The sequence below is a fragment of the Mustela nigripes genome, chromosome 5 (assembly GCF_022355385.1).
Source record: "Mustela nigripes isolate SB6536 chromosome 5, MUSNIG.SB6536, whole genome shotgun sequence".
In the NCBI taxonomy this organism is placed as follows: domain Eukaryota; kingdom Metazoa; phylum Chordata; class Mammalia; order Carnivora; family Mustelidae; genus Mustela; species Mustela nigripes.
The window spans coordinates 47752970-47772171 of NC_081561.1; the positions used below are offsets into that span (position 1 = coordinate 47752970).

Genomic DNA, 19202 nt, shown 5'->3' on the forward strand with positions numbered 1-19202 from the left:
TTTCCTCAGTGATTTGAGTTATTATTTCTTTGGTTATGTGTAATTGACTGTTTATATTTTTGTACTATTATATAGAAACAACGAGCCAGTGTGGAAATTGTAAGGATTTTATGTAGAGGAAGAAACTTGGGCTTTTAGCTGAGAGGAGACTTTTAAGGGAAATGATCATTTATTTGTTTGCTATTTCTAAATTTTCTCATTCATGCAGTAACACAGAACTATCTTGAGTACCTTGTTGTCCCAGGCCAGAGTTTGAAGAGTTTCTCTTGTAGCCTCTACATCTTTAAAAATTACTTTCCATAAGATGTCTGTAATTTTTTAAGTCCTAATTTATTTTTCTTTTTAATGTTTTCATATAGTCTGTTAATTGTTCATTTACTTGGACTATTGATATATAGTGCCCTGTAGTATAATGACTCAAACCCCAAACCTTGTCTTGTCTGAATATCTAGCGAAACTTTCCTACCTTGGTTACGTTATTTTTTGTTATGGCATCCCTTAGGCCCTATATTTAAAACATTTGTATCTCTATAAAAGAGGTGATATATTATCAGTATAATCCTTTTGCAAGGTTAATGTCATCCACGCCAAGATGTAAATATAATTTTTCTGGACCGATACTCATCAGCAGGTAATTATGGGGTACGTATTACATGCTAGGTACTGTGGTAGCTCCAGGGCATAGAACCACTTAAGGAAAACAGAAATTTCTGCTTTTGTGGAACTGGCATTTTACTCTAGCACATGAGGGTTTTTGTTTTGTTTTGTTTTGCCAGTTATAGGCATTTGGGGACCATAAATTGGATGGGACTGAGAGTTGGGGGGAGAGTTCTGGCAAATGACTGGCGTTGCATGCTGTGACCAGAGAGTAACCAGACTTGCTGGGCCAGAGACATGTGTGAGCACATCCGTGGGGTAAGGGCTCCGTGCTCTTGCAAGGTCGTTGGCACCTTGACAGGTGTGGAGGGGGCTGGGTGGGGAGGGACCCATTCTATTACTGTGCCTGCCAACATCCCTTCTCTTTTCCTAGCTCTGTATTTTGGCCCCGCTGGCAAGCTATAGATTGGCCTCTTGGCTCCTCTCGGCACCTTGCTCTTTACCTTCACTTCCAATTTGAGTCTCAAACTTCAGCAGTTGCCAGCTAGCAGCGGGTATCCCAGGAGGATAAAGCCCAGTAAGGCTCTTTTTTGGGGCCCATCATTTCCCTTCTTTGCATTTTCCATACTTTTTTCTATAAGACCTAAACTAAAATGATAGAAACTATCTAGTGTTATGCTAATGAAGCAATAGAGAGAGGACAGATAAACTCTTTTCTTGGTTTTAGAGGTAATCTGATTAAAGGTACTTAGAAAATCATTCTTTAAAATTTGAGTGGTTTTGATAATATTATGAATTTGTACTTAGTTTAGTTTCTTACCGTTACTTATAAGGTTGCTGTGATGTAGGAGGAGTGACAAAAACATTTTTTACCATTAATACTGGAAAGCTGATAGTTGAGCAAATGATATATTTGGTGGTTGTTAGATAATTTGTATAAATGATTGCTCTTCTGACTGCAGGTATTCCAAAAAGAAGAGATTGAACCTTTGCAGGTTAAACAGCAAGACGTAAACTGGTTAGGTCAAGGCCTTATTCAGAGTGCGGCTAAAAGCACCAGCACACAGGGTTTGGAGCATGACCTGGATGACGTCAATGCCCGCTGGAAGACTCTCAATAAGAAGGTGATTTCTTCATCTTTTTCATTGTGGTTTCTGTTGACTATTATTCTCTAGCATTTGTTGTGACGACTAATCATATTTTTAGTAGCTAAGCTTCCCTACACATGCCCGCCTTTTTATATTGCTGTAAACTGGATGGCCCAAACTCAGATGCTCTCAGGTGGTCCGTGGGCAGCATAAATGAAAGAAGCCAGTTGGGTGAAATTGGGTCTCCTCTGGCCATTCTCGACTTCGACAGAGATCCTGTCGTGCCCGTGTGATGGCAGGGGGCCCATGATCCATGAGCTCGTGTTGAGGGAACACACACATTTCAAAGGTACAGTCGGTTCTTAGCCTCCTGGAAATCATTGCGTGTACCGACCCTAGGTTTATTGTTGTCATGTGGTCTACTTTCTTTCAAAGAAACCTGGAAATCTCTCCTTTTTTCATGAAACCTAATTTTCAGATGTTGGCAACTAACTTCCCACTGTATAATAGGTCACACTGTGCAGGTAAAAGCAGCTCTGTCTCTCTGTCAGCCTTGGACTAAAGGGTTTGCCACCCTTGCTGTAGACTTTTTTAACTCTAAATATTATTTTACTTACGAGATGTAGATCCCACCTCTTTCGAAATATCTATGAGGGAAAACCCTGGAAAATAATGCACTGATACCTTAAGGAGATAATGCTGACACACAATGGCAGCCCTTCACATGATGTAAATGACCAGAACATTGCTGTGGGATGGCTGTGCTTGTCTGGTGCTGGTGGTTTTTGTTCTTGCTGTTTTCTCTGCTCTGAAATCTTAAGCAATTGTTGCCTGATCTCAGAAGCACATTTATCATCCTTTAAAGCCTGACTCGTATTGTAGTGCCCTTCAAACACAATTGGAAAGTAGTGTCAGGTGTAAATGTATTCCATGGTACTTGAAATATCTTGCCAACTACTTTTTCAGTCCTGAAGGAAAAGATCTGTGAGAAGGGCAATAGGATATCTCTCTGTAGGACACAGAGACTCCATTTACTAGGATACAAAGGCCCTGGTTTGTCAAAAAAAGGACTCTAGGACTTGGAGTTGGCAGAATTTAATCAGATACTTTACAGGTATTTTGCCTAGCAAAATGGAAATCTGTTTCTCTCTACTATCATTTTTTTTTTTTTAGATTTGTCTAAAGCTAAAAGTAGGAAATAAAAAAAAATGAATCAGAAGTATACTGATAAAAATGAATTAGGCATTGTTTCAGTAACCTTATAGTACTCGAATTATTCATGGCTAATCATAACTATGTTTGGTATCTCCAAAATCTCAAAGATTTCATCTTTTACATTATTGTTTGGAATGGAAACCTTTTCTTCTTGGCTTGGCTTGCTAGACTTTGACTCCTTTCCACCACAGTCCTGCCCACTGTCAAGGCTTTGGGCAGATTTTAAGTGACAAGAAAAAGAAAATCTGTGACCAGATGGGAAGATGAGCATGAAAAGTGGTGGCTGGTGGGCCAATTTCATTTTTCATGGAAGCAAGTTGATTCAATGGCAACTTTGCAGGTGGCTCAGCGAGCAGCCCAGCTGCAGGAGGCCCTGCTGCACTGTGGGCGGTTCCAGGACGCCCTGGAGTCCCTGCTCAGCTGGATGCTGGACACCGAGGAGCTGGTGGCCAATCAGAAGCCCCCGTCAGCCGAGTTCAAGGTGGTGAAGGCCCAGATACAAGAGCAGAAGGTAAGTCAGGGATACTGTTGTATCATGCGTCATGTCATATCGTAAGGAGAGTAAAAAATTTCTTAGTGACTCTCTTTGTATTGACGGAATGTTCTAGTTGACTGGTTATTGGTGCTCTAAACGTTAGTTTTCAGTCATTCAGCAGGGATTAACTGAACATCTGGCATGGGTCTGACATGGTTTCAGGCGCTGGAGAGGAAAGCTCCTCATTGAGTTGAAGGTTTAGTGGGCAGGGAGGAAGAGGGAGAGACAGTAAAAGTAAGTAAATTGTAATAAGTTAGCAAGTGATAAAGCAGGGATGGGAGATAAGAATTAGGAAATGCCAGAGCAAGGAAGGAAGGCAGGAAGTGCTGGGGTGGAGTTGGGGTTGTGTGTGTGCGGTTTCCAGTAGGATAGTTAAGGTAAACCTCACTCACTGAGAAGGTGACTTTGGCAGAAATACCATTCCCTTTATATATTAGATCGATCTATTTGAAATGGCTTTTTTTTTTTTTTAAGTATAGGTGACACACAAAGTTCCATTAGTTTGAGATGCACAATATAGTGTGATTCAACAAGTCTACATGTTATGCTACGTTCCCCACAAGTGTAGCTCCCATCGGTCACCCTATGGCACTGTTACAATGCTATCAACTGTATTCCCTATGCTGTGCCTTTCATCCCCATGACTTGTTCACTCCGTAACTGGAAGCCGGTATGTCTCACTCCTTATTTATAGATTAAATACAGGCAGTTTTTTGTGACTCAGCCTATGTGCTAAGGAAGCAAGTATTTGATTCGTATATGCTAAGGAGTATGTGGTTGTGTCTTTTGACACTACCAGTACAAGACCAAGTTGGAAAGAAAGACATACTTGTTAAAGGGATGATAACATGCAAAAAAATGTTGTGCTCCCGAGGGTGGTGGTCAGTTAGGAAGCATTTAGTGCATTTTCAGACAGTTTGTTAGCCATGACTTGCAATTGCATATGGGAGGGGCCTAGCACACAGCACATTGGTAGGATTTTTTTCCTGTGTGGAACTTTAAAAAGATGAGAATGGATAAAGAGGTTTAATTTAGTTTTGACATTCAATACTATCTCTAAAAATTCTTTGAAGACTCTAGTGTACTGGGAATTAACCTATTAGAAATAGATTTAGAGATGAGCATTACAGAAACAGAACAGGAAACATTGCATTTACATGATTTTTAAACAATATATATGTAATATATAAGATGTAATAATGTTAATATTTAATATTATTAAATACTTATTAATATTTAATAAGTATAATAGGATGTTGTATACAATAATATAATTGCTCCCATTCAGTATTTAATTAAACCTTTCTTACACTCCCAAAGTCAATGAACTATGTTTAGACAACAAAATATATTGATTTTGTTGATTTTGCTTTCTTCATTGCTAGAGGCTTTGCTATTAAAGTTTATCAGAAGTAATCCATTTAATTACTCTCTTTACTGCCTAACCACCTGTTGTACCTTGATTTTATAATGACTGTACACTGTATCAAGAGAGTTTGCATGTCTCTCCCTTCTTTTTTTAAACGTGCTCTTCTTACTGCCTGATTTGGTGGTCCCAAAGTGAAAGTGAGAGGATACTCTTTTAGCTTCTTACCTAGAGGTAACTGTGCATTTATTTAATCCTTAACTATCAGTCAGGATCAGATTAAGGAAGCAGTGAAGAAGTATTTAGATTTTCTTATACCTGTGCCTTCCTCACTTTTATTAACACAGTCCCAGTGCTTAGCACTTGCTCATGAAATAATCGTTCTGATTAGATTAGAGCAAGGTAATCCTGAGTTCTGGCTACTTCTGTCAAACATTCCATCCCAGGCTTTTTGAAATGTTTGCTTAGAATTAAATTGGATTTTATTCTGCTGCTAAATCCTGAAATGCTAGTCTTATTTAGCTAGCTTTGGGGATTTCTGACTTATTCCATCCTCTGTTCCTTTTGGAAGTGATATTTAGGGGCCCTTTTTTAGTTTCTAGCCTCATGAAGGGATTTTTGGGGCTAGTTCCACCTAGTAAAGAGAGGCAGGAGCCTCCAGTTTTAGCCTCACTAGCTTGTTTCCCTGTCTAGAATGGTTTGTTTAACATGGGGGAAAGGTGTTGAAGACAGTGATGATTTATTATTATCTTGTCTCAGTAAAACAGGTGATTGTTGAAGGTGTATGGTATTCCCATTTCGTTACAATAATGAGGATTTTGTGCTTTCAGTGCTGTAGCGTTACCCTTCAGCAGCACCTTCTACCCCACTCTTTTATATTAAAAAATTAATAATGGATGGGCTTAATGGCCTTATCAATATTAGTTATATCTGCTATGAAGAGCCCCAGTCACAGTGTCTGACACAATAGCAATGAATCACCAAACAAAATGAGTTATTTTTAAAATCCTATCTCTTTTTTATGTGACTCCATACAAATTACAGTTACAATTATTCCTTTACCCCACCCCACCCCTTTTGCTCTTGGTATTTAATGTTCCGTCTGAAGCTTCTCCAAAGATTGCTGGATGACCGCAAATCTACAGTGGAGGTAATCAAACGAGAAGGAGAAAAAATTGCTGCAACAGCAGAGCCTGCAGATAAAGTGAAGATTTTGAAACAGCTGAGTCTCTTGGATAGTAGATGGGAGGCATTGCTTAATAAAGCTGAAACGAGGTAACTTAAATACTTCCAGTCTTTTGGAAGAGTAGCAAAGGCTTTTGTGCTGATAGTTTGTGTGTTGATAATGCTTTTCTTCAGTCATTTTCTTGTGTTTACTTGTACATGAACAGGGAGCAAGGGCTGTGGGGCCTCTCTCTTCGTTCCTCTAATGGTAAGGCCTTAGAGTCACCAAATAATTTCAACTCTTTATTTTAAGAGAAATAATTCCCTTAGGAGTAAGTTATTTATATTTATGGCCTAGTGACTGCCTGTCTGCTGGGCGTCAGGCACAGAGCAAGGCCTTGGGTTGTAGAGGTGAGCTCTCCTCGAGGAACAGTCTAGTAGAGTTTCATAGTCAATGGAAAGTAATGACAAGTGTAATGTTTCAGAGCAGAAATATAGGGTGTTGTGGGAACATATAATAGGAAGAATGAAGCCTGGGGGCAGGGAAATGACAGTTATGTTTTTAAAGGAGTAGGGTTAGCTGAGACACGAAGTAGATGGTAGGATGCAGTGACGTTTAAGAAGGCTAAGAGGTCTGGAGCATGGTGTGCTGGGCACACAGTCAACCTATTTTTTAGTTGTATTTTTTTCATTGTCCATGTTGGCATCACATTGACCAGTGCTGAGTAGTAGCCACACTGAAGTGTAACCATAGCCACAGGGAGACTGTTTGAAAATAGATGAACCCCTGAACAGAATGATAATTTCCATAAATTGCTCCGTTCTTTGGAACTACAATGGCGAAGAGAAGGATTTGTCTCATCTTGAATATTGAGATAGAATTAATTATAGTTGTAGGACCATAGAATAAGATGCTCCTAAGGAGGCTAAAAGCTTCATGATCTTTAATATGTTTCAGGAGATCATTCCTTCTGTGTAATGCCCAGGACATTGTGTCCTGGGTGCCATGGGGATACTCTTGGTACTTTTTAAAAAATAAATTAGTGAATGTCTAGGTCCCTGCTTTGCTACCACATAGCTTTCTTGTCCTAAACCTTCCTCACAATGGTATTAAGTGGAAGGGTACTGGTCGTATTATGATTCCTACACAGTTTAATAAAGTCACTCATGGTTTAAGTCACAGTAAACTGAACTTAGTCGCAAAATAATTTATTTTCACTGATTCTAGATGATTAGATATTTGAATTTAGTGGTAAGTCAGAAGTCAAAAATAGTTTTGTCATTTTATTCATTTTTTAAAGATCAAATATATTTCATTTGAAAGTTTTAAGACATATAGGAATGTGTAGTTTGTGATAAAATGATACAGAAAGTGTGTTCAGTCGCATGTGCCAATTTTCTAGAAATCCTTTGGTCTCTGTAGGAAGCAAATTTCTTAAATCACATGATTCCCTTAGAATTAAACAGGATAAAAAGTTATCACAACAACCTTTTGTCCCAGGATTTGATACTGAATCAGGTTCTCAGTATAGAGACCAGCACAGTCTCTGGCCCTGAGTGAAAACTGAGGACAGGGGAAGTGAGTTTTCACTTCATGGTACTTTTTACACTGAGGAAACGATATGTTTTCTAGCAGCATTTCAAATTATATAAAAGTGTATTTCAAATAAGTCAAAGTCTGAAGAATATTTATCTCTTTCATGGTATTTTAATCCATAAATATTAACTGTTGCTTTTGGGAAATATACCTGACGCTGTACTTGGGGTGGGGGCTGGAAAATACACCCAACACACTACTCTTGTAGGAATCCCTATTCATTCCATGCGGGGGTAGCTATAGGTGGTCTTCAACATGTGAATCCAATTTTGACCAGTTGATTAAGGCAATCGCAGTAACTAGTGCTCTGATCGAAGTTAATTAATATGTAAAACACTTAGAACAGGGTTTGGTGTAGACCATGAGTTCAGTAAATTTTTTTTTACTGTCATTATTATTGCTGCTGTTAGTAAAACATTTGCTCTTCTTATTATCCAGCTGTTATTATTATAAGTATTGTAACCAAATTTCTTCAGAGTTTCTTAAGATTTAGGTACTTGGGATTGATCTGTGGTTCACTTTTAATTTTATTAAGTAGGAGAACTATTTTAGCATGTCCTTTAAATGTGAGAGATCTTAACTTTAACCTTAGATGTTTTCCACAAAAAATGTTTTGAATGCAAGAGCATGAGTAAAGGCTTTTGTTGAATGTTTCACACATTCTTCATCCCTAAATGACCTTTATCTTGGCACTTGTGTAGGAATCGTCAGTTGGAAGGTATCTCGGTGGTAGCACAGCAATTTCATGAAACCCTAGAACCATTGAATGAGTGGCTTACAACCATAGAAAAGAGGCTGGCGAATTGTGAGCCCATAGGAACCCAAGCGTCAAAACTTGAGGAACAAATTGCACAGCACAAAGTAAGATACCCATTGCACATGAGTAAGATTCCGTTTTCCATCTCCTTTGTGGTTTTATGTCATAAATTTGAGTTATATACTGTTGCGTTATGCATGATCGCAGCAGCCCATTTCAGTTGTCATTCTTTTGTTCTATTTATGTTTTCATTTTTATTTGCCCATCCTTTTTGTTTCTCTTTTTTTTTTAAACTTTATTTTAGGCCTTAGAAGATGACATCATCCATCACAATAAACATTTACACCAGGCTGTTAGCATTGGCCAGTCCTTAAAGGTTTTGAGCTCCAGGGAGGATAAAGATATGGTGCAAAATAAATTAGACTCCTCTCAAGTGTTGTACATTGAGATTCAAGAGAAAAGTCACAGCAGGTCTGAGCTCCTCCAGCAGGCCTTATGTAATGCTAAGATTTTTGGGGAAGATGAAGTTGAGCTGATGACTTGGCTGAACGAAGTGCATGATAAACTCAGCAAGCTCTCAGTCCAGGACTACAGCACTGAGGGGCTATGGAAGCAGCAGTCTGAACTTCGGGTATTTTTATTTATGTTCTTTTTTTCATTTCAGTTGTCATTGTTTTCTGTCTTCCTTATTTCTGTGTTATTTTATGTTCTTATGATTTAGGTGAATTTCTATACCCCAAAAAGACTTTGTGTGTGCAGATTACTTCTGATGAAGTCACTTTCAGAAAAGATTGAATTTATCCACTAGCCAGATTTTTCACTTTTCTTTTGTTGTTTTAGGGTTGTATACCAAGACCCGTAATTAACTAGTAGTCCAGTATTTTTATAGAAGCTGTTTTATGAAACAGAGAGTGTGAGAATTAGGGTAGCTGAACATGAGACGTGGGCCAGGATGGTTTAGAGAGGAGGGGGCGACGGGGGAACAGGAATGACTAGTTGAAAATGGGAGGTGTATAGTTAAATCTCTATGAAACACAGAATTCTCTAAGATTAACCAAAGCTAATTGTTATTTAAATCCCCCCCATAAAAATGATACCTGTGTTTTTAGGTTCTGCAAGAGGACATCCTACTCAGAAAACAAAATGTAGATCAGGCATTACTAAATGGCTTAGAACTACTAAAACAAACAACAGGTGAGAATCTTTCAAATCAACTCATCACGCAGTTAGCATTTTTGCATTGCTTTCTAAATATTTTAGGGAGAGGGGGAAAAACAGTATTTTGTAATTTTGGGGCCACTCCAAGACTTCATTCTGCAGAATTCTTTTTAAAGCTGAAACCCAAGGGGGTTTTGGAATATGATCTCACTTTTTTTCTCATGATCTCATTTGCGTTCTTAATGGAAGTTGTGTGTATTACTCACACAAAGCACTGTGGCATAGGGGATGGTCTGGGAAGCAGAGTTATGTGAGTTTTCCACTTGCAGGAGGTGGTTTGTACTACATGAGTGCATAGGTGGTAGACACATTTTTCCAGTGTTAAGCTAGTTTGCATTCTGTGATATACATACACACACACACACACACACACACACACACACACACACACACTGTGGCTACCCCCAGGCTTTGTTTCTCATCCTTAAACCCACCAAAAAAACAAAACAGATACAGACTGACCTGTGTTGGTTATTCCTTTGGCCAAAGGAAAGTTCTGCTCTACCCATGTCGCTGAGCATCAGTACTGTGGTATGGGTAAGTATCACTCACTATGAGTTGGAGGATTTCATATAGTATCTCAAATCTATCTAGATTACTCTAGTATCTAGTATCTAGACCAGTATTCTAGGATCTAGGATCTTGGACTAGGAGTCTGAAATCCAGGACACAATTTCTCTATCTGAACGTGAAGTAGAGTCGAGTGAGGACCTACTGAAATAGTGCAGATGAGTTTATTATTTTTAACATGTATAAACATGCACACACCATGCATATGTCCCACATACACACACATGTGCAGGCACCGTTCTAAACACTATACACATAATCCAGGCACCATTCTAAACACTTTGCAAATAAGCTCATTGAATTTTTATCATGACCTTATGAGGTGGATTCTGTTCTTACCCCTATGTAATGATGTGTAACCAGGGGAACAGAGAGGTTCTTACACATGGTAACAAGCCACAGAGCCAGTGTTTGAACCCAAGCAGTGTTTAGCCCCTCTGCTTGAAAACCAAAAATCCCATGTAGTTAGATGCAAAGATGATGCCTTCATGTAACTGAGGCTCTGTAGCCCTTTCCAACTTTATAGTTGTGTTTTCAGAGCTGTTGAGATTAGCCAAAAGTCCTGGGGAAAAGGTTAAAACCTGGAAAAAGGTTTCTCTTGGGTCAGATCATCTTTGGGAAAATGTCCCGCCTTTTTTTTTCCCCCTCCCTAGAAAAATCTCATCAGTGTACAATAATATCTGAGGAAACCCTCTCTCTACCTTTTCTTTCTGGAGATCTAACATGCCTTTGAAATTTTAGGTGATGAAGTTTTAATAATTCAAGATAAATTGGAAGCCATTAAAGTGAGGTACAAAGACATTACGAAATTGAGCACGGATGTAGCCAAGACTCTGGAACAGGCCCTGCAGCTCGCAAGGCGGCTGCACTCCACACGTGAGGAGCTCTGCGCCTGGCTGGACAGGGTGGAGGTGGAATTACTTTCCTATGAGACGCAGGTCTTGACGGGAGACACAGCAAGCCAAGCACAAGCAAGGCAGAAAGTACGCTCTCATCTATGCGTTTTGATCTGTGGGTTCTCTTTTGGGGAGATAGTCTTGGGTCATTCCTAACAGACTGGAGGATGCCTCCATGGGTGAGGACCCAAGAGAAACTGGCAGCAAATCAATGGTTTAGAACTTTCAGGAACCCAGAGAGGATCACAGTGCATCGTAATGTGTTTCAAGTCTTATGGTTGAGAGTATAGTTTATTACACAAGAGACAGAATGATGAAAACAGAGAGGAAGAAAAAAAAAGAAGGAAAATGATTGTTTTAGACATACACGTAATTGCTTAGAGTAACCATATTTTTCTAAGATAGATGCACAACCTGAGGTAGCTTTTCTCCTTGTACTGCAGAGGTGGTGTTCTGTCATGGTAATGGTTCTTCTCTTCAGAGAGAACCTCTGTTTTTATCAACCCTGGAATTGATAAAGAGAGTGTGATCACGTGGGTTGAAAGGGAGTTGGGGAGGTCGGGCTCACAGAGCCTGTCATGATTCAGCTGGGATGATGAAAGCCAGTATGTTCTCATCTCGAGGGTCACTTCAGTTCTGGCTTGGACTTTCCTATTTATTTTACTTTTCTGGTACCTGATTACTGAGAAGTTACCAGAAGGCAAAGAATAATACATGCCATCTTACTTGGTTTTGTTTCCCAAATTTTAAGCATTTATATTAAAGTTCAAAGATAAAATCTTTGCCATGTTGACCAGTGAATTGTTCTTTGGAACTCCTCAGGAAACACTTTACTTTTTACAGAATAGCTTTAAATAACAAAGGTTTCTAGAACTTAACTGGGCAATCAGGGCCTGGCACTATTGGCTTGCAAAGGACTTTAGGGCCAATGACAGGGAAAGGAAAAGTCTGTTTACTCTTGAGCAGTACCCCCAGATTTGTATGTTTTCTTAATTCTGTCTTCAGGAACTGAAAAAGGAAGCAAAGAACAGCAAAGCCTTGTTGGACTCCCTTAACGAAGTGAGCAGTGCTTTACTGGAGCTGGTACCATGGAGGGCAAGGGAAGGACTTGAAAAAATGGTGGCCGAGGACAATGAGCGCTACCGATTAGTGAGCGACACCATCACTCAAAAGGTGGAGGAGATCGATGCCGCCATTCTGAGATCCCAGCAGGTAGGGACGCATGGTTTGTTGTCCCGGCAATAAATTCTCCCTAGTTGTTCTCCGAGCCTTTACCTGAACAAAGATTACTGTTCACAGTGTTCCCACTCATTTGTTATGCTTCAAAAATGAAAGGAGGGGTTTGAAAAGAATTTGGGTGCCTTGGACATGGGAGTGCCAGGCAGGGCACTGCTAATCTGTACATTGTTAACAGCCATCTGCCTCACTGTGTCCCAGACTTAGCCTTTACCAAATCACTTGCTGGGAAGACCAGCCCCGCTTTCCAAACAGTGCTTTTTGCCTCCATGTATGTGAATTACTAATGCTAATTTTATGCCTTGGCTAAGTCTGATCTGTCTGTGAGTAAATATTTTGAGTTTTCATCTAAGTCAGTATTAGCTGCTCATTTCCATGCAGCTATGGTGGAGAAAGGCTATATTCTTTCTGCAAAGGAAGCAGTGGTGTGTTGATGATGTGTGTTTTCTGGAGATGACTGGAGGCGGAAAACAACAGTTTCTGACCTGTGTGTGACTCATGCAGAGTCTGTAGTTCTGGAGAGTTTTATGGGCACCCGGCTCTCACCCCAGCTCCCTCAGAAACCTGTGGGAAATGAGTGGGGTCCTGGAGACAGAAGTTTAGAAGACATGTTTTGATGAACTTCTATGGAGTATCCAGACTGTTTACATTAAGTCATCAGACTCTCACTGCAGACTTGCTGTGGCAGGGTTAGTGCACTCTTACAGTGTACTGTAGAGCAGAGCTATGGAAGGTCCGTAACTAAGCTTCTCCTAATGCGTGCCAGAAGCAAGAAACACAAATCATGCAGATTGTGTGGGAGCATCCGGAATTAATTTCTGAAGGTTGCTGTAAAGGTGTAACTTATATATTGTTATATATCCTCATTTATGTGGCACAGTGCTTCCCTCCTCCTGTCTGTGCCATGCTCTGGAGTCACAAAAGCTGATGAAAAACCATGACAGCAAAAGGTCTGCCTAAAAAAGTTTTTGTGAGGGAAAGCATTCATGCCTGAGGAATGTATCTGCATGACTTCTGTTTTCCAAGTTTGGCACAGTTTCTGTGCCTCCTTATGACAAGAAAATAAATGCATTTATTTGTGAAGTTATTCAGCTGTAGGAAAATACTGAATTGTTTTTCACCAAAACTGGTATCAGTATTTCAGAATTGGCACTGAAGATTTCTTAAATAGCAAGACAAATATTCTGTACACCTGGAGTATGATTTTTCTTGAGAAGTTGACTATGGCTGGTCAGTTCATTGAAGTAAGACTGTAATGAGGGCAAGATGGCAGGTGGAGCTTTATAGGTTAGTAATCTTGGTGATGTGCTCATGTCATCAACTGTAGTTCAATTCTTTTCAAGGTTAGCAGGTATTTTCTGAAGTAACCAAGTCAGCATATGTCCCAAACATACATCATTTGGGAAAATAAGTTACTGTTTGTTTGTTCTTTTCTTTTTCTGATAAAATCATTTGCTATAGAAAATTTTAAAATTTTCTGAAAGAATACAGAAAACTCTTGGAAGGAAGAATGTGTGTAAATAATATGATCACTAGCTTTCTAGTCTTCCTTCTGAGAGAGAGTGACAATGTGTGTAGTAGTAAGGTAGGTCACACAGCTAAAGTTAATGCTGTTTTCTCATTGTTCGCACGTATTTATTCTGTATTCACATGTGCATTCCTTTGAAATGCCTGCATGTCTGTCCAGTGGAATACCTCCAGCAGTAAAGAAAATCTGTAAAATGTACTTAAGACATCAAAAAAAAAAAAATTGAAATCTTCCCGCTATGCTGAAGAGACACGCTTTTTGAGTGGGAAGAACATGTGTGGTGAAAGCACTTGTCTGTGATCCCAAAAGCTGGTACATGCTGGAGTTTGATCCAGATTTAATCCAGATCTCATTCTACTCACTGTGGTGCCTCCTAACAAATTATGTAGAGAGGAGAAATCCTGAGGGGTGGTGTAATTTTTTTCTAACCTTCTCCAATAGTCTGAAGAAAGGTGCCATTATCACAGCAAAAGGGAAGTATGCAATGAGAGCATCTCCATCTACAAGGACCGTGAGCCAGGAGAGTACAGTGCTGACAGGATATGAAATTACCATTCACTAGGAGAATTAAAAAATGAATTTGGTACCTGTTTTTCTGGTTTGGCAAAGGTTTAGTTTTGTACCCAAAAGAATGGTTTCTAAACTTATAATTTTCAAGTTTATAAAGGAGCTTAATAAATCACTGAAGTCCTTTCGTGACTTTGCCCATTTATAAATGTTTGGAGTTAGGACCAGAGTACAGTTGATACTAAAATATTTGTTTTCTGTTTACGCAATGATAATACATCCATGCAATATAAGAGATGATGCAAAAACATCTTGAGATTTGGATTTAGCCACATATTTTGTACTGTTTTATGGTGTATAAACAAATCATGTACTGTTCTGTGTTTCTCCTCCTCTGAAACCCTGGCCATGATCTAACCACCGTCCATCTTTTCGGACATACCCGTAGTCACATACAGTTGGTTTTAGTAACTGTTAATCCTTTCCATGTCCCTACCTTCAACATACCCACACCCACAGGTTAATGGGGTAAGGATATGTGTCTTGAACATGACTTGTTCATTTTTAAATGTATATATTTAATGTTTTGCTTTATAATTAGCTAACTAGATTAAATAGATTTTAAATAACTGAATGTTTTGTTTCCAGACAAATTTCTATTAAGGTGTTTCACTCTGTGCCAGGCATTACAGCTGTTTATGTACAGATCTACCTCCTTTATAATATTATCACCTGCTTTTTGGAATTCAGCAGAAATATGAGGACTTTGTCAAGTGTCAGGCCACTATTACAGAGTATATTGACTTCCAGACACCCATAAGAAAGATGTCAGGAAAACATGGAAAGAATTAGCTTGAAAAGGAAAGGGAAGGATGCATACAGATACCTGCTAATTAGCATGACTTTGTAACAGCCCTCTATTAATATAGTTTTTAAGAAAAGTTCTGATTTGATATGGGTTTTTTTTTAATGTTACTCCTATATCATGGTAAGTTTTGAAGACATTTATCACTGAATTTTGAAATCTTAGAGCCTGATGGTAGATCTCTGTGTAAATGTGAGTAGTATTTATTGCTATTTGAGAAATAATCAAACTGCCTCAATTATGGGCTAAGGAGCAAGGACTGGATGCATCTGATTGGCAGGCATTGACCTTCTGAAAAGAACAGTCTTTTTTTTTTTTTTTTTTTTTTACAATTTCATTTATTTATTTGAGAGAGAGAGAGTATGCAAATGGGTGGGAGGGAGGAACAGAGGGAGAGGCAGACTCCCTGCTTGCTGAGCATGGAGCCCAATGCAGGGCTCCATCTCATGATCCTGAGACCCTGAGATCTCGGCCTGAAGGGAAACCAAGGGTCAGATGCCCAACTGACAGAGCCACCCAGGCACCCCAAGAGCATTCTTTTTTATAAGAATTAGGCCCATTCATTATTTTTAGGAAAAGTCTGAGCAGAACGAGCCAGCTTAGTGAATAGTGGTGGTGAGCTTTATAAACAAAGCGGAACATCTGCATCCTTCTCATAATACATAAGGTCAACTGAGTTAGCACCTGTATGTGGTTTTGCATGTTAAACCTGTGTATAGTAACAGAGTTTTGTTGCTTTTTTCCCTCTAATTGCAAACTGAACCAAATGAGCAAGGTAGTAAAGGGGGAAGGCACTTTCATTTAAAAGATATACAGACTTGTAGCCTGAAGTCAGACCCTTGTCATTGTTTAAATTTCAGAGCAGTTCATTGATTGTCCTTTGCCTCTTACCAATATACACAGTTGTCAGAAGTTGCTAAAATGGGTGTGTTTCACCGGGTCTGGGAATCCCAGGCATTCTTCAACAGTTCTGATTGCTTGCCTTATTTTAGTGGCCGCAATGACCCCTTTATATTAAAGACACGTAGGTTTGTGATTTGGGAGCACTTAAAATAAGCAGGTCATTGGTTTATTAGGAATCAGCCTTGGAGAAAAATAACACCTGTTTCTTTCTTCTAAAGAACTAGAAGGTGGGCGCCTCAGTGGCTCAGTGGGTTAAGCCGCTGCCTTCGGCCGGGGTCATGATCTCAGGGTCCTGGGATAGAGTCCCGCATCTGGCTCTCTGCTCAGCAGAGAGTTTGCTTCCCTTCCTCTCTCTCTGCCTGCCTCTCTGTCTACTGGTGATCTCTCTCTGTCAAATAAATAAATAAAATCTTAAAAAAAAAAAAAAAGAACTAGAAGGAAACCTCCCCCACGGAAGTGAGATTTGTTTTGACCCTCCAGGTGTTGGGGATGGGAAAATATGGGCTGTGTAATGAATAATGCAGAGCAAAATGGAAGGAAATGCGAATGAGAAGAAAGTGATAAGATCCTCAGCCAGGGGAAGGGAGTAAAAGATGTCCTTGGAGTTAAGGTTTACTTATCATTTTGCCTTTCTCAAACCTCTTCCCACTTTAGAGAAATTTTCTAGATAAATACAAAAGAAGTTTGTCAGAGATTGGAGAAATATTTAAAGAAGAAGTTAAAAGTACTATTGACTTAGGGTATTTGGGCCATTTTCAGTGAAATCACATGAATATTTTGAGTTCATGAAGCCCAGACTGTAGACCAGCACAAGTGATACATAACATGGCAACTAGAAGCACAGTCCCTGGGGTCAGGCTACCTTGCTTTGAGTCCCAGATCCAACATTAACTAGCTGGGTAATCTCTGGAAAGTCAGATAACTTCTCTCTGCCTCAGTTTTCTCAACTGTGGATGGGGTTAATGGTAATGCCCAGCTTATGCCATTGTGTCAGGATTAAAGATGATATCGAGTGTAAAGCACTTAGCGTGTTCAGTAAAATGCTGGCCGTTATTGTTTTAGACTGTTTTTCAGGAATATTTAAAGATAGCCAATTAAAATATCTCTTACTATCAGGGCACCTGACTGGCTCAGTGAGGGGTACATATAGCTCTTGATCTTGGGGTTGTGTGTTCAAGCCCCACAATGGATATAGAGATTGCTTAAAGAACAAAAATCTCTTAAAAATTGTTTTTCATTATCTTGTTGGAACTTCCTGAACTACTAGTTCAACTGTAATAGGAGTTAGAGTAGGTCAGTGGTTAGACTCCCCTAATAATACCTAATAAAGTATTTCCCAGAATGCAATTATGGATGGTAAGATTATCTACAATGTATTTGAAGTTAATTTTTGCTATTTGAGTAAGCTGTGAACAAATTTATTAAAATTTGGTCTAGTAAACTTGCTCTCCATATTGCTCACATTGCAAAATAAACAGCTTTTATGGTCTATTAGAAAAGCACACAGAGAGTCATTTGAAAGATTCATAGGCCTAAATAAAATGCCTTGCTTTACTGCAGATTGCTTCGTGAAGACCCTCTGGCTGTTCTGTTTGTTGCTGGACAATAAATATTTGCTAATTTAATGAAAAAATTTGTCAAAAGACAGAAGGGAAATCTCTGCTTGAAGTCTTGTTTTCTTTTAGCAGAGCAAATATTTGCCTTGGTCGAAGAAACAGTGTTTGAGTTTCTGCTATCCATTTTGGCAACTTAGAGTGTATCATCACACTGTTTTTCACTGGATCCCCCTTTTTTTAAGGAGAGAGAGAGAAAAATAGATTTAAACTAATATTGACACTAACAGCCTGACTTTATTTCTTGGGACTGTCGTATAAGTGCTAAAAATAGCCTGATTACAAACAAGTACGGTGTTGTGTCACTTTATTTTTTTAGGGGTCAGTAGAGAAAAAAACTCCTTACTGTTAAATTTTATTCAGGTTATTTTGCAGCACTTGCACTCAGGTACAAAGGCCTGGACTATTTTGCTCAGTTTTGTACTCTTCTTAATAAGTGAATCACATAATAAACTTTTATTTTGAAGTTTCATCGTGTATGGCTTGAAAGCTTGTGAACCATTCATAGAAGACCCTTGTACTTGTTTTTCATTAGGATTTCTTTTTCTACATCTGAAGCTTCCAAATTAGTGGACGTTTTTCTTCTTCTTTTTTTTTTAAGATTTTTTTTTTTTAAAATTTATTTGATAGAGAGATAGAGAGCACAAGGGACACGTAGTCCCTCGTGGGACATGAGGGAGAGGGAGAAGCAGGCTCTCCGCTGAGCAGGGAGCCCAATGCGGGGCTGGATCCCAGGACCCTGGGATCATGACCTGAGCCGAAGGCAGCTGCTAACTGACTGAGCCACCCAGGTGCCCGTATTCTTTCTTTTTCTTTTTTTTACAATTTTATTTTTAAGTAATCTCTACCCTCAGTGTTGGGCTTGAACTCACAAGCTTGAGACCAGGAGTTACGTGCTCCACTGACAGAGCCAGGCAGGTACCCCCCAAGTTTTTTTCTTTTGCACATTGATATTTTAATGCTAACTAATGAGTACTTCCATTTGAAACTAAGTGAAATTGTAAAAATTATTGGTGAAGATAGAATTTTTTTAAAGAGGGAGAGGTGGAGCAAAGACAAAGGGAGAAAGAGAGAGTCTTAAGCAGGCTCCATATCCAGCATCCCTGAGATCATGACCTGAGCCAAAATCGAGTCGGACACTTAACCAACTGAGCCACCAAAGCACCTCAAGATAGAATTTTTCAAGATTCTTTCTGGAATCCACACTGTTCTGATTTGTCCCAGTAGCAGAAAAAGTAATGAATCAACGAAAAAACATGTCTTAATACTACTGTCTGCAAAACCGTGAGCCCCTTCAATAAATTTTATGGAAAATGTGGCTTTGCTAAAAAAAAGAATGTATAGTATTATGGGAAATACAGGAAAAATAAATAATTCTATTGGAATATACACATGTACACAGTCGTTTCAGAAGTACTGCTCTTTTTTTTTATAATTTTTTATTTTTTATAAACATATATTTTTATCCCCAGGGGTATAGGTCTGTGAATCACCAGGTTTACACACTTCACAGCACTCACCAAAGCACATACCCTCCCCAATGTCCA

The 19202-nt window shown here is 39.1% G+C and overlaps 1 protein-coding gene across 19 annotated transcripts in view; it reads left to right on the plus strand.

The window, feature by feature from the left end:
• DST (dystonin) overlaps positions 1-19202 on the plus strand; it is a 472092-nt gene that overhangs the window by 392037 nt on the left and 60853 nt on the right. For 15 of the 19 annotated variants that reach the window (XM_059400215.1, XM_059400198.1, XM_059400206.1 and 12 more), the window contains 8 exons: positions 1560-1721; positions 3241-3411; positions 5910-6076; positions 8264-8423; positions 8624-8950; positions 9429-9513; positions 10849-11090; positions 12009-12215. In XM_059400215.1, coding sequence (XP_059256198.1) covers positions 1560-1721; positions 3241-3411; positions 5910-6076; positions 8264-8423; positions 8624-8950; positions 9429-9513; positions 10849-11090; positions 12009-12215 — 1521 coding nt within the window. The remainder of the gene's footprint in view (positions 1-1559; positions 1722-3240; positions 3412-5909; positions 6077-8263; positions 8424-8623; positions 8951-9428; positions 9514-10848; positions 11091-12008; positions 12216-19202) is intronic. The other 4 variants (XM_059400208.1, XM_059400219.1, XM_059400216.1 and 1 more) reach the window with 1 other exon arrangement.